The sequence below is a fragment of the Gambusia affinis genome, linkage group LG12, assembly GCF_019740435.1.
Source record: "Gambusia affinis linkage group LG12, SWU_Gaff_1.0, whole genome shotgun sequence".
NCBI lineage: Eukaryota > Metazoa > Chordata > Actinopteri > Cyprinodontiformes > Poeciliidae > Gambusia > Gambusia affinis.
The window spans coordinates 10056848-10081342 of record NC_057879.1 but is presented as its reverse complement, the minus strand read 5'-3'; the positions used below and the strand labels follow the sequence as shown (position 1 = coordinate 10081342).

The 24495-nt window shown below is 37.2% G+C and overlaps 1 protein-coding gene across 1 annotated transcript; it reads right to left on the bottom strand.

The window, feature by feature from the left end:
• Positions 1-2403: 2403 nt before the first annotated feature.
• slc25a36a (solute carrier family 25 member 36a) lies at positions 2404-22653 on the bottom strand. Its single transcript, XM_044134147.1, has 7 exons — positions 22204-22653; positions 19415-19579; positions 16238-16315; positions 13890-13990; positions 6875-6941; positions 6016-6305; positions 2404-5298 (listed from the first exon to the last, which is right to left on the bottom strand). The coding sequence occupies exons 1-7, from the start codon at positions 22242-22244 to the stop codon at positions 5105-5107; spliced, it is 936 nt and encodes a 311-aa protein (XP_043990082.1). The 5' UTR covers positions 22245-22653; the 3' UTR covers positions 2404-5104.
• Between the last annotated feature and the right edge of the window lie 1842 nt (positions 22654-24495).

Genomic DNA, 24495 nt, shown 5'->3' with positions numbered 1-24495 from the left:
GAAGCGACTGGCCCAGAATTTAGCGTTATGTTCAAGGACTACTTTGAAAATTGGGATTCAGAGTTTAAGTCTTTAGACGTCCAAATGAAAACAAACAAACAAACAAACAAACAAACAAACAAACAAAACATAATTACTATTAATAACAAAACGTGCAAAGTAAGAAAAAAATATCATCCAACTGGAACTTTTATCATTTTATTCCTTTAATAATAATAGTAATAATAATGATAATAATATTTTACAAATGTGCATATTTCATCAACTTAATTGCGCTTTATTTTAGGGATTTCACCTGATAGACAAACAGGAAGCGATGGGAAATTTTGGAGCTGTTCGTTGGTGTCCTCCCACCAGGATCCGATACTTTTTAGAAGCACCTAATAGTATCATGTCTGCTTTTTCTGCCTTTGGAAAACAGCTCAAACTTGTTCAGACATGAAGGTTTTCAGGTCTTGCCACAGATTTATCATTGGATTGAGGTGTGAATTTGCCTGGGTCATTCTAGCAGATGACAGGGCTATTTTATTGTTCTGCCCATGTTTGGCAGCTATGATATTGTTTCATAATCGCCCTAAATGTCTCCCATCTATCATACCTATCAACAAACTTCGTTGTCTATTAAAAATAAAAGCATCTCTATAATATGTTGCTGTCACCACCATACTTCAGTAGGGTTAGGGTAAGTGTGAAGAGCAGTGTTAGCTTTTCTGCACACAGAACTTTACACATACACCTTAAAGTTTAATTTTGATTTCAGACCAGAGTATTTTCTTTAAAAGGTTTGCTGTGTTTCCCGTCTATATTGCCTTAGATAAACATTAAATAGGATTTTCAAGGCTTTCTTTCAACAATGGCCATAATGCCATTAAGACATGTGCATACACCACTTTGTTAATTAGATAACCTAAAATGCTTTAGGATGCATAAACACGTCTAAGCTCCTAATTTCAATAATTACATTTTATTTAATTCACTTGTTTAAGTATAACGTTTTTTAGATAAAAAAAAAAGTAGCAATAACACCACTGTTTTTGCCAAAGAAGACACAGTTCTATGTATCACTTACAACCACAGCTAAGACAATTCCAGTCTAAAGTGTCAGTATAAACACATTTTCCACTCAGGGTGTAAACTGACTCCCGCATCCTGATCTGCTGCTTGGAGTGCATCCTCATCCTCCCTCAGGTCAGTACTCCATGGGTCTCAAATCTCTCACCACACAGCAAGATTTGTACTGGACAGTTCAAAAATGTTTGTTTAGTATGTTTACACACATATATATATATATATATATATATATATATATATATATATATATATATATATATATACATATATATATATATATATATATATATATATATATATATATATATGGGGATTCCCAATTTGAAACTAATTGAGAATGATCCATGGGGAAAAACTTGAAAATTGATGTTCACACTCTCCATCCAGACTTCATAATTTGTCTATCACATGAAATACTCATAACATACTCTGAAATGACAAAATATAGGAAATCTTTAGGGAGCATAGAACTTTTAAAAGTATTTGTAACTAATTCAGCTTTTGAAAACGATAAAAAAAAAATACTTTTTTTTTTAAAAATAAATATACCGATCTCTGTTATGGTCCCTAATAATTGTATTTACTTATTAGTCTTGATCTTGGCGTACAGTTACCAGATCAAGGAAATTATCTTGAAAATTACTAATTTGATTGAATTTGACTCGAAACCGGAAACAAGGACACCATGATTGAGCGGGATATTAGCTCCCCCTGCTGGTTACAGTAGGTAATTACAAACAAGTGGTCTGCTTTCATTTTTACATTCGTAAATCTGTTAATTTTCAAACAATTCTTCCCTTGAACTTTAGAACATAGAACTATAGCACACAAACATACCAGATATTACATTCGCCAAGTAAAGTCTCTTTTTGTCTCAGTCTGTCTTTGAATCAGACAAAACATTCTGTGTTATATTAGGACTTCTATTTTCTAAATACCAAAATAACGAGATTGTTTTGGAGAATTTTTAAATAGGCTTTAAATTAAAGAAGTTCACAGACGTGTCCCTAACATTTAGTAGAACTCTTTTAAACAATATGACCTGGCAATTTTAAGTGACATAAAAATGAAAAAAATACACCATATTTAATGTCGTAGGGCAGGGTGGGACTGGTTTTAATCTTTCTATACAAGGTACTGAAAAATGAGTTTTCAGCTGTATATTTGGAAGAGGAAATTATATACAGTTTCTTGGCTGGGAACATAAACTTGGGATATGACCCAAAATTTGGCAACAATAATTTACCAAAACAATAAATACAATAACACAAAAATCTGTACTTGTAAATAGATTTTTATTGGCTTTTGTGTTTAAAAAAAAAACAAAAAACATTAAAACACACAAATGACAGAGCTGGGAAAACATAATCTTAGCATAGTTCAACCCTTTTTTTAGGCTGCATCCTATCCAAGGGAACCTGCCAAAGACATTGATAAATTATCAAGTGAAATATTTGCATGATTTGTTCCAGTTGTTTTCTCATATCCCATTCAGGTAATGTGACCTCAAGTACTACAACAGCACAGCTGAGACATAATCAAAGCTTTTAGTGTTCTACAGCAACACATGGACATGAAATGAGCACGTCTTCTTTCTTTTCTTTAGACAAAAAGAAAAAAGAAAAAATGTAGGTTGGTAGCATGCCAGACTAAAGCTGGAAAGCTAACACAGGTTACTAAAAATCTGTTTGCCTATGAAATGATACTGCAACACAAGGAGTTTGTACGGGGCGTTCAAAAGCTCTCCATTTCCTTTCAGTGGAGAAACTATTTTTCATCACACTGTGTGTAATAACACAACCTTTGGTAACTGTAAAGCATTTGTTTTATTGGGTTTTTTTTTTCTGTTTTAAAACCATCTGAAGCACTTTCTTGAATGCTATATAGTGTCTGAAAAATTATTCCAGTTTCATAACTGCCCCCATACAAACCACCTAACTGTGATATTCAAAACGAACTGCAAAGAAAGAAAAAACAAAGAAGAAAAAAACAGCAGAATCTGAGCGTAAAAGGACATGTAAACGTTGTGACAGAAATAACCAAGTTTTGCAAACTGGAACAATTTTGTTCTTAACGAACATGACAAACCAAACCGATGCTCGGTACCTAACACTTCAAATTAACTGCAGCATTTGCTATCTCTCTGCAACATATAAACACAGGAAAACGTAGCCAAGCCACATTTATATGCTCATCAACAGTCAATGTCAAAACATCTTCAATTGCACAAAATGAAAACAATCATTCGCAAAGGCAAACAAAAGCGTGATAGAAAGAGGGACTGAGGAAGAAACAAAAAGTGATATTCATAAACACTATATTATTATTTACAAACATCTGAACATCCTTCACAACAAATGGAAAGTCTAAACTGTACAAACATCTGCTATGAGAACGGCTGCGCAAAATGCCATTTAAAATACAGTAATACTTTTGTTGTTTTGTTTTTTCTTTCTTTCACCATGTACAAGTTTCATCCACACGACAGAAAGCAAAGCACGAGCCTTGAAAGGCCACAAAAGTGCATGTTATCAGGTCAGTTGGAAGCCACTGGGAAGGAAGGACTGGTTTGACTGGGAACCTAAGCTCCCAGTCTATCAACACCCCCAAACTGGTCTGTATTGCAAGATTAACAGCTAGTGGATGGAAATCTGGAGTATATATTTGATTGACATGCAGGCACACATTCTTGAACACAAATACATCATCCACGTACTCGCACGCAAAACAGGCTTTTAGATGAGGAACCTTTCAACATCGTGGCACTCCCAACATTTTCCTCAAACTGTCACATTAGGTTCAAGTAGAAACTAGCAGAAGATACTCTGTAATTGTAGGACGCAGTAACAACCAGAAGGAAGGCTTCTTATCTCATTCGGGACACAACTTCCTGTTTCCACACAAGAGTAGTAAGGTCTGAGAAGTGTCTACCAGTTGAACAATTGTGGATCTTCAAACTGTATTTTTCAGGGTGATCAGAAGCATAATTCCAAAAAGAGGCTCAGATTCGAGCAAACAATGTCGACAACAACCAGGGAGGTCAAGAAAGTGAGCAAAATGCAAATTTTTTAATGACATTTGCTTCACAATCTTATCAACACTCTGCTTCTCCCTCTTGTGAACCTTTTTGAAGAAATGTTTTCCTTCCACTTAACTTTCCATTAAAATTCTTGGACAGTCGTCTGAAGAGCCACCTTCTTTAACGATGAGCTTTGTGGTGTGAAAGTGACTATTGGCTGTGAAATGAGACGTCTTCCCCACAACAGTACAGAGTTACTAACTAACTCAGGCTGTTCGGAGCACTGCATGCAAGTATATTGATGGAAAGTTGCTTCACTTTGTGTGCAACATATCCACACAATATGCAATCATTGCATTTTATCGACCCGCTTAAACAAATCAACTTTTTGATTATGTTCTTATTTGCTGATATGCAACTGTACATGCTGTGTTTATAGAAGAATGTTTGAAGTATAACTTTCCTTTGTGCAAAGTAGAGAGGTTGAGGTGACCTTAGAACATCCAGGCGCTTTTGCCTCAAAATCAACTTCAGCTTTATTGGACTTTCCGAAAAGTAGCTGACAAAGTGCAGACTACTGGAGACAAAGGGTGCAAAACTTATAAACTATTGAAACAGAGTAAAATTGAGCTTTGGCGCTTTATGAAAGATGTCTTCAAACATTCCCCTTGTAGAATGTCTACAACAGGGTGAAAATGCAGATTTTCTTGTTTTACTGTTTTTCCTTTTAAATTGATAGAAAATAATTCTTTCTTTTCAGGCCACTGAATTCAGCTTGAAGTCAAATCCAACAGATCTCTACCATCTGCACCTCTCCTCTAAGACGTTTACTCTCCACCTGATGATGCTGGTGTTCTCCCCATGAGCTGCATCTTCCTCTTTCCTCCTTCTCTGCTCCATCAGAGTATCTTCAGATTTCCTTTGGTCTTCTTTGTCACAGTTCATACCTACCATTCCGAGCCTAAAGGCTTCCTTCTCCGTTCTTCACCACCGAAAGGAGAAACCCACTCCTTGCTAACGGCCGAGCAGGTAGACCACCACCTCATAGGTGCACATCATAATAGCAGTGTTAGGAATCTGTCTGACGAGGTGCGTGGTCAGGCCGCGGTACAGCGCCCGGTATCCCTCCTCTCTGGGGACTGTCACAAGAGTTTGGAAGAAGGAGCGGTACTTGCTGCCTTCTTCTCGTAGTCGCGTGCGGATCACTTCTGCAGTTTGAGGGAAAACAGAAAAACAAATATTGTTAGCACTTGACATTCCATAGTGAAAGATTCCAGAATTTACAACTTCAAGGAAGCTAATTTCTCAGTAACCAGAGAAATTAGCATAATAACCTTAATAGAGGTTATTATGCTTAACCTCTATTAAGCATAATAATAGAGGTTATTATTTTAGTAATAGATTATTCTTAAGATTAATTGGATAAAAACATTCTGCAGATTCATTTGGGTACTTAAGCCTTTTTTATATAATTTATAAAAATATAATGATGCAAATAAGAAGTTTTAATTAAATAATATTTTTTTAAATATATATATATATAAATATCTAATCAGCAAAAATGCAATAACACAGCATCTACAGGTAAAAAAAATACATCTAATATCACCATGTGTAAAGCATCACCCCTTTCTGTTTGACTTATCAATACAGTGTAGGGCAAATGTGTTTTTTAGAATTGGACAGCAAAAGAAATGTTAGGAAATGTTTCTGCGTAGAACAGATTTACTGACAAAGTTTTTTTACATCTTAAATTCAAACACAACTATGTTGTTCTTTCAGCAAATTGTTTTTTATTGAGCTTGCATACCAGGGTAACAATTAATCAATTACTAAATTAGTTGATGATCATTTCAATAATTGATTCATGGTGATTAATCCTTTCAGCCCAGCATAATAATAGTGAAAAATGAAGCGAAACCTACCATGGGGATAGGCGATGGAGGTGGCACAGGTCTTGGATGTGGCTGCAGCGAGCATCATCCCCACAAAGTCTGACGCATCCTTAGAAATCTCGTCCTCTTCGACCATGCTGTTGTGGACTTTGGACTCGAGCAGTTTTCTTTTGATACTTTCATAGATCACAAAGTGGATCACAGTCTCAGAGATGCCAGCGTACGAGGCTGACATCCCCCTGTAGAAACCTCGGAGGCCGTCCATCTGGTACACCCGCCGCATGCACTCAAAGGCGTTCATGCGCCGCTCTCCTCGGTTCCTGTGATCAGAGAGGAAGTTTAGAGTGCCTTGCAACGTAGCCATAAGTGTTGCAATTTCTGACATTTTTGTCCTGTTAGAGCAACAAACATTAATTTTGGGAGAAATTAGGACCAAATTAAATTATATCTTGGCTTTGACTAGACCATTCTAACACATACACTTTGCTTTAAGCCAAAGTGCTGTGTGTTTAGCCCCCTCCATTAGCTTGGCCCAGATTCCCCATCCTAGCAGAAAGCTTGATTCTGCCAGCACCATGTTATCTATGGGGATGGTGTTTGTTATAGGCATAGGATTTTATTTAGGGTCACCAGAGTAAATAGAGGCTGAATCCAAAATACTTTTTAGATTTTTATTTTAAAAAACATAGAGCAATTAATCGCATACATCATTTTACTTCCAATTCACAAAAACTAGTAGTTTGTCTGCTACATAAAATATCAAAATACAAAAAAGGATTTTTGGCTATGTCGTGCCTAAATGTGAAATAATTTGAGCTACAAGTTAACCGTCATGGCAAAATAGCAGCATGAAGTTAGTTTTTGTCAAAAGAAAATGATGGTTCCTCACCTGGAGTCCAGCTGCAGACGGGTCTTGATCAGCCAGATCGGGTTGGTGGCTGTGATGGCGGTGAACCCTGGGAAATTAAGAAGAAGTCAAAGGTTCAGACAGATCCCTTGAGACGTGAAGTAACACAAACACATAAGCTGCACTGAAATTCTACACTGTGCAAGGACAGAGAGAAAGCAGTTCACAAAACAGAACCAGCTGGCTGACTTTTTTGAGTCAAACCCTTTTAAAAATTAGATTATTTCAAATTAAAGCTGCGTCAGTTACATAGAATTTAAAAAAATACCACATAATGAGTTAAAGACAAGGGCATGCTCTTTCACGGTAAACAGGACTGAGGTTAAATGTATTTTAGCTATCTGAATAAAAACTGCATAAAAAGCACCCATAATTGTGAGCACTTTGTTGATTTTTGTCATTTTGAACAATGTCAATAAGCTGCAAAAATTAGCAAAGCAGCAACTTCTTTTTAAGCCTAATTTTGCTATAATGCAGTAAGGTTTATTTTAAAAATCATGATCAGAACTTCATCTGCAACTGTACTGATCTGAAAGGAAAGTTTTTGATGCCCTTTTTCCAAGTTCTTTTTATTGCACATGCTTAAGTCAAAAGATAGGGAATGTTCCCCTTCATTTCACCAATACTAAGATTTAGAAATGCATTAATAAATTAGTTAGTGACCTAAATAGGAAAATTTCTATCTTAAACGGCCTTGACCTGGGATCCTCTTGTTGGTAACTCAAAAATCTGATCATTTTTTGCCATCAGTGAATGCACCATATAGAAACACTAACGGGTCACTTGTCAACAAGTTACTCAGGAAAAAAAAGTTCAAAGTTGACTAACTTTAGTGTCAGGTATTTAGAAATGTATCGAAGGAATCCCACAAAGTTGAGTCAGCTTTGCAAAAGCATTTTCTACTGAAAAACGTCAGCTTTTCATTTAAGCCGCTTTTTATAAACAGAGTGAGACTTCAGCCGGTAACAGGAAGACTGAACTCATTACAGGTGTTGCAGCAAAATAGTTATTATAAGCCAATAGCGGCACCTTTTTAAAAAAATTTTATAAAACATGGTGGATATAGAAATACCTGTTTCATGGGTAACACGCAAATGTCAACCTTCACAGCTAATAATGCCAGCTATGTTAGTAGCTAATGAAAGATAAAGAAACTGTAAAATTGTGTTCGAGTGCAGAGCAATGCAGTGCAGACTATTCTCATACATTATTAATGATTTTCTTGTAAAATATTTAGATGGAATATTTACTTATTAATAGATCTTGGAAAGAAAATCTGAATATTTTTGAAATATCTGCTCCTCTACTATGTGAGCAAAAAACTTAAAGAGCTCTAATTTGACTAATAAAGCATATACAATATATACTGCAATTCTTTTAGTTGGGTTCTATATCTTTGTCCAATGGACTTCTATTGTATTAGTAGACTTCCAGTGATGGAGATAGACCTGGCTCTGTAACCTTGTGTTCTTTTTTGGGAGAAAAATCATTGCTTCATTTTACAATAAACATGTTATGTAAAGTTACATTTTCAATCAATCCAGAAAAAAAAAAAGGAAAACCTTTTAGAAGTTAATTACAAGTTCTAAAAAAAGAGATCAAAACAGCATCATACTTTGTATTTAATAACAGAACATCTAAATTGCACAATTTTTGTTATTCTTCAGAAAATTAAGTAATGAACCAGTGTTTCACTGCTTAGACACCTTAGGTGAACTAAAGACTATTGGATATAAATAACCAGGAAGGTAAAACAGAATGAAATTAGGTTTCTGAGAGACATTTTCAAACTAATTCAAAAGAAGTCTGTACTTACAGTACTGGTCAGAAATTTAATGCCACTGTATTTTTATCAAGCAACTCATTCTGTTATGTTATCCCTTACATATTTTTTAAGTGCTAGATTAAAAAATGTCATTTTGGTAGAATATACATTTTAAGTGAAATTTATCAACAGCGTCTTTGTTTAGCAGCTAGATGCAATAATGAACATTTTCTTTTGTATGCTGTGGTGTGGCTTAATGTGCATTTTGTCTCATTTAAGAAAATGAGCCAAAATCAGCAATTGAGGAAAGAAATCGTTAATCCTAGCCATCTGCAGGAAACATCTAATGCCAGAGACAGTCTAACAGGGACAGATCTAGTGTAGTAATGCAACAGAGACCTATGTGAAGGCAGCTGCATCAGAACGAATTACACAGGTCTGTTGGAGAGAAGAAGAGAAGAACAAAACAGAGGAAGAAGACAAGAGAGGGAAGTAAAATGAAGTAGCGTCTAATGGCGTGTACTCACGAGGGAGGGGCAAAGCTCCTCCAGCTCCTCCCCGCTGCAGCTAGAAGCCTGCAGATATGGGGGGTTCAGATGGCGGGGGTCTCCCACCCAATCACGCAGGCGTGAAAGCTTTACAGTAAAGCCCTAAAATAGACACAGGCTTTTCTGTACCACAGTCACACACAAGCAGCAGTCACATCTACCCCAAAGCCCACCAACCTCCCACCCAAACCCACTTTCTGAGCAAGAAAATGGAGAAGAGATGGGAGGTGAGGGAGTGAGCCCCCTCCTCCCATCTTTCTTTTAGCTGTAGCCCAACTCAGTGCACCATCTACTTACTCCAGCTGGAATTCATTTCTTTAAATTAATTTACACGTTCTGTTTTCACTTTATCCCTTGTAAGAAGGAAAATAAAAGTAAACCAAACTTCAGGTCTATCTGAACGGCAAGAAAATACAATAAACTGGAAAAAGTATTCCTCACAATTACTGAGTACATTGTCTGTCATCTTCTAAAGTAACAAGAAAAGATTAGATGTTTATTGAAGTAGATTTGAAAAGAAAGCGAGGCAGGTGGAAATGCTAACCTTGCCGTGGAGACAAACTCAAAACAGAAATCAGTGATGGTAGCAAATGATATGGAGATGGAGCGATATTACAACTCAGTCAGAATCTAATTCAGCGCTCTGGTTTAACATTTTGTGATGTTACAGCCATGAACCTCTAAATATTTTGATGTGATTTTATGTGATAAAAGAAAAAAGTTCTGCAAACACCTCACCTGCGGATTTCTATGGTGACAGAACAGCTGTGTTAATACAAAGTTTAACTCTACACAGCTGCATTTATCTATTTTGGTGGCCTCTGAAGGCCTTAAGTTTTATTAATGAGTATCAGAGTAAGAGTGGAAAGACTAAAAAGTTACCCAAAATCCTTCAGATTTTATTTGCATTAAGTGCTGAAAATTATGTTTTGTTTTCATTCTGATTCACAATTATTCACTACTGTGTCACATAAAATCCCAAGTAAATCCAGTGGAGTCTCAGCCAATATTATATACACACGATACATCCGCTCTATCATGTTGGTAGTGGCTTACGTTAGTCACTTTATGAGATATTGGTATCCGATCAAAAAATAAAACGGGGATGATATTAATAACCGATATTTATTCCTATCGTGTTGCCATTTGGTTCTGGAGGCGGAGGAGAGAAGGTTGGTCATGTGCTATTTGCTTAATTATGTGAGAGTCATAGTGATGCAGCAAAGGATTGTGGGGAGTTTAACTGAAGGAGGAAATTTCTGGTGAAGTCAGCAGCATGGTAACTTTTTTCAATGTGTCAAAAGGGAAGAAAGTATATCTAACATATACAATATGTAAATATAGGTTATTGGCTATAAGAGCATTATTTATATCGGATATCAGCCGAAATTCTCACATTGGTGACTCTCTTAACATTTACTCTATATGGTATGATAAAGTTGCGCCTTATGATGCATCTGAGACAATAAATGTGGAAGACAAAAGTCTGACACGGCGCGCAAAAGATAAAAATATGACTGACTGCAGTAAGAGCTGAACCACAAAGCTGATCAACACAGATCCTTTTGACATTGTGCAACTCCACTTCTTTGTTTTTCCAGAGAAAGCTGCATCTGTGTATGAACATGCTGCTGCAAGTACTGTACTTAGAGTCTTCTATAAGCCTTTAATGCACGTGCAGTATTTCCAGAGGGGTTTGACCTACATTCAGACACAGGGGACCGTTTCAGAAAGTAAGTCTGAGCAAGGTAGAGAGGGGGAGCAGCCTCTCTCCTCCAATCGCAGAGAAGCCCACAGTTCCAAGCCAGGAGGCCATAAGGGGAACTCCTCTATACAGTTAGTTTATGAAACTGGAAGCAATTATCCTGAGTCAGGGTTAAATTCAGTCAGCAAGCTCAGTTTCATAATTCTCAGTTAGTTGCAAGAAGAGCTTATTAGTGATGTGGTTAAGATAGATATATTAAATACTGTAAGTTTATAAATAGAGTATACAATTATTCAGCTTTGAGTTCAGGATGTTTTAAGAACTATTTGTCCAGCACTTCCTCATCTTCCTCGTTAGGAAGGTGATAAAAAACTAGAAAATTGTATGAGATTCTTATAAATTCATTTTACTCACGTAAATATGACTTGAATTCAAAACTGGTGCGGAGTTAAAAATTCGTATTTGACTGTTTAAAATTGGGATATTTTAGTCAGAATTTCTGCTGAAATATCACCAGTTCTCAGGTTACAGACTGATATCAGCGTGGACTGATAACAGCTTCCCCTGAAAAGAACTGACTGAAGCAATACCAATCAGAAAAGGATGATGACACCAGACAAAATGAACAAACTGTGTGCAAACCTCTGCACAGAGACAAGGTTAGCATTTCTTTTGTGCTGACAAAAAAAATAAAATCAATCAATCTTTACCATTAATGTGCTGCTGTAACAACTTAAAGGGAAGGGGGAGGTGTGTCTCCTAAAGCTAAAGCAAACATTATACCCTAAGAAATGGTAATACCATTACAAATCACATCTAGTATTGATAAAAATCACCATGGTTTTCATCATACCAGTGTAAGGAAATGGGGTGCTACCTGACGCGTCCGCCCGAGTGCCGGGGGCCCCGGTTGACCTTTGGGGGCCGTGTTTTCTTCTCTATACACACAAAGCAAAGAAGGGGGGGCCCAGACCACACTGTTTAAGTCACAACTGGGAGGTTAAACTATTTATAGACGCCTCTGGAGAGGCCTCAAAATTAAAAATAAGGTAAAAAAAGAAAAAGATAGAGGGGCAAGGACGGGGGTTAAAAACAAACAAACATGGAGGACATGAGGGACAGTGAGGATAGGAGACGTGGAAAGCACAACCTAAACTTTGAGGATCATTTTTTAAACACTTTTTTTTGTATAATTAAAATATACATTGAAAAGTACTTCTATCCCTTGAACTTTTTCACGTTTTGTCATGGTACAACTACAAACCGAGCACATAATTGTGAAGAGGAATTAAAAAGATTTTTTTTTTCTCCTCAGATAAATGTCTAATGTATCTTGTGCATTTGTATTCAGCATCCAAAGCATTTTGTGTCTGTCTCTACCAACTTTGCTCAAGAAGAGACTAAAATCACCACATTCTTCTTTGCTAAAGAGTTCAAGCTCTATCAGATTAGGAGGACGGCATCTATGAGCATCAATTAGCAGCGTTTGTTTATTGAAACACATTATTTGCATGTGAGCAAAAAAAACATTTGTTTTGCTCTGACCAGGCACCTTTTACAATGGATTATATTTGTCCCACTACATCAGAGGTCCTTTAAGTGGATCTACTGAAACCAGATTGTAAACAGTAAACATGTGCAGGAAATTCCTTTGCATTGGTGAGTAGAATGATATTATTCTGAAAAACAGGAGTATCTGTTTGCCTTTGTGAGTGTCCTGGACAGGAAGGAAGATGCGCAGCTAAACAAGCAGGAAGATAAAAATGTGAGTCGACATGAATGAGGACGCTTGTGAGCCGGGAGCTCCTACGAACTTCTCAGATGAATAATGGATTTATTTTTACAACTTTTAAATAAAGGACAGATTTATGTAAAGGACATAAATCTACATGTCTTGGTAGATTTGCGAGTGTGCCATTCTATTTTCAGATGCTGGACTAAACAGTGTTTTGAGAGATATTTAAAACTATTTTACACTGACATTTGTTTTCAATATCATAACTTTACCTCTGTCTGGTCTGTTACTTAGTTTTTTTATGCTGCATTTTTACCCAAAACTATTAGCTGAAGGTAGTCACTTGCACTGCACTTTACTTAGGAAAATCAGATTAAGGGGGCTGAACAGATATGAATGGCCAACTTTTCATTTTTTTATGTGCACAACCATGAATCCTTTTCCTTTCACTTCACAATTATGCAATATTTTGTGTTGGTCTGTAATATAAAACCCCAATAAAACATTAAAGTTTGTGGTTTTTACACAACAAAGAGCGAAAAAGCTAAAGCAGTATGGAAACTTTCGCAAGGCACTGCAAAAGTACATTATAATCAGAAATGTTTAACTCATGAGGTTCATTTCAATAAAAGTCTGACTGCTGCTTAGAGGACATTTCTCCTCAGCTCTGCGTTCACAGCAAAGCCACCATTAAGAGACAATATTATATAATCAGAAAAATATATTTCACTATGAGTTTGATTTTAAGGATGTACCACAACTGTCAAATATAACAGCACAGCAGTGAACTGTAAAATTGTTATAAAATAGTTTTCAAGCAAATACAGGCAAACTTTTTATTAAGATTAGTTTGATCCTTAGAGTATTAAATTGTGCTTTCTGATAGACCAATTACTGTACATAATTAATAGATTTTTTTTGACACATGAAACAGCTAGATAATGCCTTCTTATAACAGACAATATCATTTAGCTTTTACCATGCTTCAGATAAGAGAGAGAGGTTGCGCCTGGAATACTATAAATGATGACAATGAGTCACAAAAAAACAAAAGTAAAAAAAAACAAAAGAGAGATTAAGGTTGTCTTAATGAAGACACACAGAATATTGTCTTAATATGTTTTCTGAATGAAACCCATCAGTGAGACAAACTGCCCAGGCAGCCTGGCAGACGGTCAAACAGGCAGATAAAAACAGACGGTGACAGACGGACGGAAGGGCAGGAGAGAGGGAGCCGTCAGTACCTGCCATCCCAGCGGACAACATGTGCACCTGGGTCGAGTCTGGCTCCAGAACTCCATTCAGCTTCTCCTTGGCTGTTGAATAGGCTCCAAAGTAGATTGCCCTGCGGATAATAAAGGCAGGGCGAAAGCAGAAGAGACGTTACTGGAAATTAAAAGTGAAACCTAATTAAACATACATCCCATATAGCTTACAACAGAAAAAAAACTGCGTAAAATGACATTTATTAACTGTAAACGGTAAAAGAAAGAACTAAAATTAGATCAGATTATGTTTATGTGTGTGGATGTGAGCAAAAATCCCATGTCTTTAATTTAGCCCAGACCTCAGCTGATCTTCACTCTGTAAATAATCCCAGGATTTAGTCAACATTTCTGCAGACTCATATTAAACCCAATGACATTGTACAGCAACTCTAAAAAACCCATGCCGTGAGGCGGTGTGTGAATGTCTGAGCAGCTTGTGTGTGTGCTGCTGACCAACGCAGGAGGTTCACGCTCTCATTAGCATCAGAAGACATTATCGTTTTTTTTATATTTCCCAAATATAAAATAAAAGATGAAAAACTGCTCTCCAACAAACTACAGGTTTTGATGCAAACTCTAACAAAAAGCTATTTTATTATGTAATGATGCATATTTCCACTCCATGAAGTTATATTGTACACTTAAGTTGTTGTGTTTGGTTTGATGTTAAGGCACTTCAAGCTAATTTTCTCTGCTCTACACACTAACTTGCTTCTTTCGTAAGCATCTTCCTTCATTAGCACAGTCGCATAATGCCAGTGTTAAGATTATTCAAAACAAATTTATTAGTTTGAAAACAAAACTAAAAAACTAAAAACTTTACAGCTGCGGTAAGAGTCAAACTCTGCAACTAGTTAATATAGGCCATAGGATTCAAATACCTAGACTTCAAAGAGCATCTTAACCCATCTGGCTTCAAGATCCCATTGATGGGGACTGAGTAACTCCCAAGCAATCACCCAGATTTCCTTTAATCATTTGTGTAATTTGCAGGTCAAATAGTAAACATAATATAACCTTGACATCACATTACTAGAAAAGCCACTTTAATCTACTTTTTTAGCTTAACAAAAGTCTGACAAATTAATATTCTCTTGTAATCCAGTAATTTTATGTTGGCTTGAACGCTACTATCACTTAAAAAACCAGCATCCTGTATTAGTCCATCTTCTGAAAAGAATCTGACAAAAGCACATTTGGTTCTTAATGAAAACTGAATTTGAATCAGTGAAGCTAAACCTTGTAGATGCATAACTATTTATTAAAGATAGACAGACATGACTGGCTAAATAACTTGAAAATGGAACACATTTCTGGGCTGCCACTGAATCAAATTCTGGACTTCATGTTCTGTTCAGTACTTGCACTTCTGTCAAACATTAACAGAAAGCAGACAGAACATTAGCACATGAATTCGCTGCCTCCCTCTTGGATAGCAACTACTATATTTCCTGACCCACAGCTGATCCAGAAATGACAAGGAAATCAGATTTTACAAACTTCCAAACCAAAAAGAGAAACGGGACGGATCATGTTAAGTGGGAGCTTAGAAAAAGGTTGGAGTGACAGAGAGCGCCTGAGGATAAAATCTCAATTAAAGTCTCGCATGATTAAAGTACAGCAGCTGGCCAGCACCTGCTGCTGCTGCTGCTTTATTCAGATTTTGAACGTGCCTAAGCCCTTTCCCAACGCTAACCAGATAAAGCACGATTTAGAGAATTTGTTCATTTCCGCTCAGACTGAAGCAGAGATTTCCCCTCTTCCGCAGCAGCTGGGACATTCATTTCTTTATGTGTGGGCTAGCATATTGTCAACAGAAATAAAACTGCTGAGAAAGCAAGAAGACTGACATTCCACCAAAAATGTAATGTTTATATATAAATGATGCAGAGATTTGTACGTCCTGATAACCATACAGCGTTAAGCTTTCTGAATATGCTTTGTGTGGACATAAAAGATTAAAGTGACCTACTTTCCCGTATCGGTTATGATATCAAACACGTGTGAAAGTTATTTGCTTTTCTTTTTCTGAACATTTCATATTTTTGCTTCAGATTTGGATTGTCCTGTCTGCAAAAAAATAAAGCGATAGAAATATCAAGATACAGAGACCCTTATTTTAATTAAAGCTTCTGTATGACTACGAAATTGTAATAAAGCCATTTAATCAGACATACACTTCAAAAATAACCTCAATCACTGTTGCAAATAGTCTTTGAGTTACTATGAAAAGCAAGCTTGCCACTTTTCAAACTGCTGGCTTTAAAATGAACAGAAGAAGCAAAAGAACACACCCAAAAGATAGCACATTATCCTTCACATACCTGGAAGGTGCCACTCCTACAAGGTTGGGGCCAAGTCCTCTGAACAGAGAGCGAGGACCTTCTTTCTCCAAGATCAACCTGCAGAAACAAAAAAACGTTTCATTGTGGATTGATCTTTAATATTTAACAGAAACAAGTATGTGTTTTTTAGGCAGAATAAAGCAAATGCTCCTAAGAACTAAAAAAAAAAAAGAGGAAAAACTGCCTTTTCTAATTTGTTGTTTACATGGCCCATTAAAAAAGAAGCAGTGCAGCAGTTGTTTGCGGTTTCATTTATTGTAGGAGCCGTAAATGAGAAACAGGAGCCAAAATCGGAGCTGATTGCACAGGGAGCGACAGATAACCTACAGCAAGATCCAAAATAAATAGCCGGACACGTGTTGTTGAGCAACTTGTGTTTACTGTGATCTTGTCAAGAGGGCTCACGTGTTTTCCTCCGGTCAGTTTAAGGATTTTTCATGTGTCCAATCCAGCCCAGTAACCTGATTTAAAATACCATTCATTTTACAAGGACACTGATGTAAAGTACAGCCAAAAGAACACCAGGGAGACATTCTGGCAAGACACAGGACACCCGACTGATGTAAAAATAAACCCTAAAGGTCAGCTGGTGAAAGGACTGTTACAAGTTTGACTTTTTTTCTTTTTTTTTTATAAAATGGCTGGGTTTTTTTTTTTATCAGGCATTGTGTATTTCAAAATAATTGCAATACGTAGTTGCAATATTTACTGCAACTATTTTATCCTGTACTTTTCATTCCATACAGAAATATCTTGAGCTTTGCAACCTATATAAAGAAAAGGTGACATCATCCATTAGTAGCTCGTAGGAAAACAGAGCAGTGCGGCTAACATAAAGAGCTTGGAGTGAATTTACTTTAAGAATCTAGGTCTGCATCCCTGTGAATGCTGACCCACTTTGGCTCATGTGTCAGTTATCGCCTTTCCCTCTCTCTAAAGTGCTTCCCTTTTTAACCCTTCTGCACTTGGCACTGTGTCGCTCCGTTTCTGCCAACGCCTGCTTGTGTCAAGGGCAACACAAGGGATCAGTTAATGTTGGAAATAGAGGATTGTTGTGCACAAAAACACACCCAGCCGACATGGATCTGGTTCAAACAGGGCACCGGTCCAGAGGTGCTGAACAGATGAACTGAGAGAGGCAATACAAGCCGATTATTGTGCAACTAAAATTGACTTTCCTTTGGAGGAAAGCTAAGATATCATTTTTAACTAAAACAGAGGTGTTGGGAAATCTGATTAATTCTGAAATGTGTTAAATGTCACTGTTCTGCAAATGTTCTTGCGAAATCACACCATAATGAATAATAAATTATAATTTGTGTTAGACAAGATCATATTGTCCAACATTCTCAATGGGTATGATATTGTTGCAGGCATGCATTTTGCAGTGGAAAATTCCACACACAGCTGCTTGTGAATTATGCAATATGTTTAAAACCAAGTGGCACAACCAAGTGACACAACAGAGACTGTTCTATGAGAGAAAGGCTGCAACTTTATTAAATGTTTACCTGAAAACACCCAATTTCTAAGTGGTTGACATTAAATACAAATATCCTAAAAACAACAACTAAAGCTACTCTAAATTCCCCTCTACTCTCACTTCTCCCTTCATCTTAAAGGCATCTCACCACTACTATAAGGAGAAGAGGAATTGGATCATATTAACTTGGAAGGGAAGTTTCTTGTGAACTTTAATATGCCAATAGGTAAAGAAAATCCCTAAAAGATACGAACAGCAACAAGGTCAAAAGTCTGACGTTTATCTTATGTAAAAGCAAATGATAACAAAAAGTTGAAGCCAGATGGTTTATCATTGATGCCCTTCTCAGGTGCCTTCGTTGTTTTTTGTTGTTTAGCTCTACAAACTACACAAATAGTTAAGTGGATTAAAAACTATAAATAACTGACAGAATGAAGAGAAATCTTCTTTAAGTAGTTTTACATCAGTAAACCTTTACAACAACAAATAATTGGACTTGCATCTTGATGTAATAAACTAAAGAAATATTCCACTGTTACAGCTGCACAATATTACGTATTTATGCACGAATAGTTATTTCCATGATTAGATCAGCTTCGAGAAATCCACATTTAACCAACTCCTGTCTTTCAAATCTGTCACTCTTCTAACACTCTGATCTTTACGACTTCTGGCTACTACCAGTGTGAGGTGTGGTCGTTTGATAAAGAGGCACTCCATCCAAGGCTGAGTACATCACTGGCAAGAACACTTCCTGATGAGTGGAATAAAACATCCCACAAATACTGCATTCCAAATAGATCATTTGTAACACTATTACTGTACAATCTGATATCACAATGACAATATGTTTACTTAAGTCAAATACTTCAAGTATTTGAGACACCATAAGAAATTGTAGGCATCAAAATAAGTCGCAAATTGCAAAAATGCAGGCAGAATGACTGACAAACAAATATATAAATAAATACACAAGTCTAAATAAATGCAACCAATTATTAAGACTGGTTAATAATTGACTACTAGATATGTGTAGTCTGAAAGAATATCATATTATTCTTAACTGTGCATCACCACCCACTTCCTTTAAGGCTACAACAAATATAGATTTGACAACAATGCATACGACTAATAGGATTTTCCCCATACTTTTTAAAAAGTCAAGAAAATCACTAAAGTCCCTCCCCAACCTGTTGCTGCAAACTGCAAGTTAGCTTGACAAACAAGAGCAACTGCAGGCTGGCTACCTCAGCAGATTGCCTGACTAATCAGCCAGCTGACATCAGATGTTTATACTCGCAGTATTCCTCTAGAAAGAGGAGAACAAAATAAAAGTGTAAAATATTGTGCAAAGTATGCAAATTTGCTTGAACACTTGCATCTAATTTAAAAAGTGTCCATTTTACAAATTTTTCCAAGTCTGTTGATAGATTATATTATCATTACTGGGTTAGTATTTGAGATTATTTTATAAGTATGAATGCCTGAAGCTTTTTGGTTTTTAAAATAAAATAAACTGGGTCATGTTACACATCTTTATGTAAACATCTTAAAACAGTCTTGTTGTCTCCACGCCCCAAAAAATTTTTATTTAGTAAAAATTTTAATCACAGCCAAACCCCAGCCACAAATTAGAACCAAATCATCCGGCTCCAACTCAACATTTTCCTCACTTGAGACAATGCAGGGGTCCTGGTGGAGAAACACGGGCAACGCTGGTTCCATTAACTGTGCTGAGCTGGACTTCAGAAATGTACAGTGTGATGGAAGACGACTGCAACCTGGTTTTGACCACTTCCAGGGGACAAGTCAAAATGGCGCCTACTGTACCACCACATCTAGGAGAAGAAATGTGAAAGTGATTATAAAACAGGATTCAAACAAGAAAGAAATTGCAATCGTTCCATTCGACTCTCACCACGCAATTTAGCAAAACGAAGACTTTAAACTCTTGCTGAATATTAAAGTAACTTATCAGACAAACTACTCCTGAATCTGTTTTTAACCCACAAAATGCTGCATCTTAAGAACAGAAGCCTTGGATTTTGCAGCTGTTCTTCAAGTTTGCTTTTATGCAAATCATTCCAGCGCTTTACAGGGTCTATAAAGTGTGTACAAGCTGTACCTCTGCAGTGGTTTATTTCGACATCCTGGCAGGGAGCTGCTTTGGAGGGGCACTAGCTATATTTACTTTTCAAAACACCACTACACATTCATGCTCAGAGCCACTGGTGACCCTTCACCTACTTCCTGGGCTGGTTTTGCTGCTGCATATGTGAGACTCAGAGCGGCTCTGGAAGGCAGCAGCAGCCCGAGGCGTCTTTCAGAGGAAAAGAAAATCAGGCGTAAATTCTGCCAACTCATGGTAGTGCTGCGTTTTTGTCAACTCGGGTTTGTAGACACCCGACAAGCGAAGGGTTAGCTGTGCTACCAAAGAGATTATTCATTCTGGACTCAAAGATTTGGTGCACAGATAAACTGAAAACAGTGGAGTTCATTCAACACAGATGAGCTGGGTCAGAAAATCTGTTCACTTTTAATGCACTTTTAATTTCCAAGATGAAAATGTTGTCAGTGATATAACAGAACTTAAATTAGATAATTGTTTTTCTAAAAACATAATTGTGAGTATAAGCTTAGTTGTAGAAAAAAATCGTTGTCAATGAATAAACTCATATTGATGCGATTCATTTTTAGGAACCATGAGATTAAAAAAAAAATTACAATGTACAAATGTACAGTACTACATATTGTAGTATAAAGATGGTTCAATAAAATTAAGCACATAGGCATGCAGACTGCATCTGCAAACACTGAAAGCGTCATCTGAATCCTAATGAGGCACAATGATAGGATGTCACCCATCTAACAAGCCCAGTCAGAATTTCATTGGTCCTAAATATTTAATCAACCTTTGGTCACATTATAACAATGAGAAAGTGACTAGAAATGGTAGACCAGCCAAAAATCCCAGGCAGTGTTAGCAAATGTTGAAAATCATTAGCCACGGATCCCCAAACTTAATGTGATCTTCAAATTAGCTCTGTAACAGTACATAGGGCTTGACTGAATGGGTTTCCATGGCTGGGCAGCTGCAGCCAATCCTTACATCACCAAGTGCAACACAAAGAGTCAGATGCAATGGTGTAAAGAATGCCGCCACTGAGCTCTAGAGCAGTGGAGTTGTGTTCTCTGGAGTGAACATTTGTGCCTCTCTGTCTGGCAATTCAGTGGAAGAGCCTGGGTGTAGTAATAGCCAGTAGAACGGTACTTACCAGACTATGCTGCGTCAAGAGTAAAGTTTGGTGCACAGGTGAATTTGGTGATGGGCTGTTTTTTAGCAGCCGTTTAGTTCTAGTGAAAGGAACTCTTAATGAGTCTACTAAAACATTTTTGGAAAATGTCATGCTCCCAACTCTGAGAAAATAGTTTGAAATGGCACCTCCCTGCTCCCAACGCAAATACGACCCGGGCCAAACCAAGGTCCATAAAAACATGAATGGAGTATGTTTGTATGGAGTATGGAGTATCTACAAATGATTACGTGTTCACTAAAGCAATACTACATTATGCATTTTAGGCAATACAGATTTAAATTTTTTCATCTAAAAAAAGGAACTGAATTATTTGTTGATTTTTAATGTTGTAGAGCAAGCGTAAAAACTTTTTTTGCGATAGAGTAATCCGTTCCTAAATTTGCTGTTTCCATCTTCCATGCTTTGTCTCAGGAAGCAGCATGGAGCTGCAGCCTGTCTACTGAATGTCCTCCAGACATCTGAGGGTCACATGACACATGGTGGTGGGATCTTTGGAAGAGTCCAGGTTGTGAGGCAGGTGGAAGAACCTGACTGGCTGGATTGATCTTAACCAACCAGAACACCTTTGTGATGGATTAGAGTGGATAAAAACCAGGCCTTCTTGTCCAACATCAGAGTCTGACCTCATAAGTGTGTTTCTGGAAGAAAGTTGGCATCAACTTCTATAGTTGCAAATGGTGGGCAGACGTTATATTAAATATATGGATTAATAATGGGATGTCACCAAAATTCATATTTTATGTCAAAGCAGACGATCAAATGCTTTGGTTAATAAAGTGGACGTAGTAGCGCTGTGGTTGCGGCATCAATGGAGTTTGAATGAGCCCGGAAATGAAATTCCACTTGCCGTCAAAATAAAGAAAATTGTGAATATTTAAAAGTCATGAAAGACAAATGACCGAGCTTAAGTTAAACCACTATTGGCTTGCAGTGACGGTCGAGCAATGTGTTAGCTAATGTCGGCACTGGCAGAGGTAGAAATAACCGGAAGTTTTGACACCAAGATGATAACGTGCACTCGTTCACGTACCTGCCATGTTTTGCGTGATACTCACGCGCCTCGTTTCGCCCTTTGTTTCCCCTCACATAACATAAGACAGCTTATATTTACCGCTGTAATGGTAGTGTTGGGCTTCGGGACTTACCCTCCGGCGAACAAATGAACCAGCGTGTCCCTTTGGCTCATTCTTTAGCATGCTCTGCCTAGCAGCGCGCCTCGGGCTGCGACAGAGAGTCGAACACCGAGTCGGTTTCCGTCCCTTCCCTCCCCTCTGCTTTCTGTCTCCGATGAGATGCGCACGTCCACAGAGAAACGACCGCAAAAATCAGCGCAAGGGCGAGTCTGCGGTGATTCACGCTGCAGTGGGCCGACTCGTCGGCCACTCTAGCTTGCTCTGGTTCCCTTTGAGCAGTGAAAAATACTCAATTGTGTTCCGAGGGAAAAATATATATACATATATACTCCACTGCAGAGCAGGGGTCGTATCAGGCTGCGCACTGACACTAAAATATCTCAGGTCTAACAAACGATTATATAGCACATTCACGGGTCTAACTCGATTGTCTCCTCTGCTTTCATCGCTGCAGCAAAGGGAAAGGAGGCAGAGCTGATAGTATTTACTGTACCATCATAGGCTGGAAACGAAGGGTGCGATTGGACGAACTGGCTGCTGACGTCACTCCGTGTCGACTCTGATCATGCAGCCTCCACATGCTCAGAATCATATTAAGTCCGTAGAAACAGATTGGATTGTGTTAGAAGAGGCCTACAAGCTCATCATCTTGGCACAGTTCGGGCTAGAGGTGCATTGGTTAAAGTATTCACACCCACTGAGCTCTTTCACATGCTGTTAATTTACTAGGATTTAATGGGCTGACCAAAGACAAATAGTGAATTACTGTAAAATGAGGAGCAAATAATACACATTTTATAGATCTTTTGCAAACTGAATATTTGAAAATTTCACATTTCTATTCAGTTCCCTTAACTCCAATCTACCAAAATAAAATCCAATGGGAGCTTCAGAATTCATGAACAGAGCCCATTTATATTAACCTCACTATTTTATACATCCAAGATATAAGAAGTAAGGTTTGCCACAAAGTGATGCAGAGGACACAGCAAACATGTGAAAGAATAAAATCAGATCAAACCAAAATTGCACTTTTTTGCCTGTTGGGGACAAACTAGTACTCACTTCACCTCAAACACACCAGTCATGAGGTAAAATGGAAACATTTTGCTGTGAGAAATTTTAATTAGAATGCACAATTGATGGAAATTAATAGATGGTACTAAATTCAAAGCAATTCCAAATGAAAATCTTGTGCAAACATTTCAAATTTGTAACTTTAAATGTTTGCCTGATTTCAATCTTTTGCTCTGTTTTGGAATGTGAGCAACCATAAATGGCCTGTACTTGTATATCTTAGGCAAAGCTAGTACCAGGATTTGTGCGTTAAAGCACAAAATGATTGCTGCTAGATGAGCTGGATTTTCCTTTTCTTAGCTTTAATTTATATTCAATTAAAAGAGCTGATTGAACCTGAAAATCTCAGACAGTGTCCGTCTTATTTAGAGAGGCTAAATGCTAAATGTATGCTATGAAAAGGAAGTTTAAAATGAAGTCAAACAAATAACCTCCATCAACTATAAGATGCATCCACACAGCTTAGACTCCGGGCTTTAAATTTGCAAATGATAAAATGTTGAGATGTGTGACAAAATCATGTGGGTTCTATAAAGCTCTGTTAACAATTGTGGATAGCTAGAAGTCTCCAAACTGACTAAAGGAAGTCATATTTTCTCACTAAACCCCATCTGCGTTGCAAATATTTCAAAACACCAACATGAAATGCTGTCTCTGTCAATACAGGGGAAGTGTGTTTAAAACAAAAAGTGCAAAGTACATTTGTCTGGAGAGGGAGATTCCTTATTTATGATCTGCATTGAAAATGTACAAAGTAGTCTAAAAAGAACCTTAGAGCAAAATTGTTTTACTATAATAATGTAAATACACGTTAGTCATTTTTATCTGAATTTGCATGAAAATATTCAGTTAATTTACCAGTTACAGTAGATATGTTTTGTGTTTACTAGAACCTCGTGTCATCAGTAAAACATGGAAGATGTTATAACACGGAAAAAGTATTCACAGCCACTCACATGCTCTTTCACATGCCCTGAATTTCAGAATTCAAATCTGAAATTCTGAACCAAAAAAGTACATCAAAATGATTACTGCTCACATTGTGTCAAAGAAAAAAATGCGATTGGTACAATATGCTAAATAACAACTCTAAAAGTTGCTTAATTTTTGGTAGATGTTGACTTTAGTTCAAAGTTTATTGAGTTACATCACAGAAGAGTTGGACATATTTTGGCATGTTTTGGGAAATTCCACAATTTAAAACTTATTTCTCTTATCACTGTTTGA

What these genes read in the sequence shown, in the direction of transcription:
- slc25a36a (XM_044134147.1), bottom strand. Translation starts at nt 22,244, where the DNA reads ATGAGCCAAAGGGACACGCTGGTTCATTTGTTCGCCGGAGG. An exon ending in GGACCCCTGCATTGTCTCAA is followed by an intron (nt 16,316 to 19,414) that starts GTGAGGAAAATG and finishes TTGTTTCTGCAG; the next exon opens with GTTGATCTTGGAGAAAGAAG. An exon ending in CGTCTGCAGCTGGACTCCAG is followed by an intron (nt 6,306 to 6,874) that starts GTGAGGAACCAT and finishes CTCTGATCACAG; the next exon opens with GAACCGAGGAGAGCGGCGCA.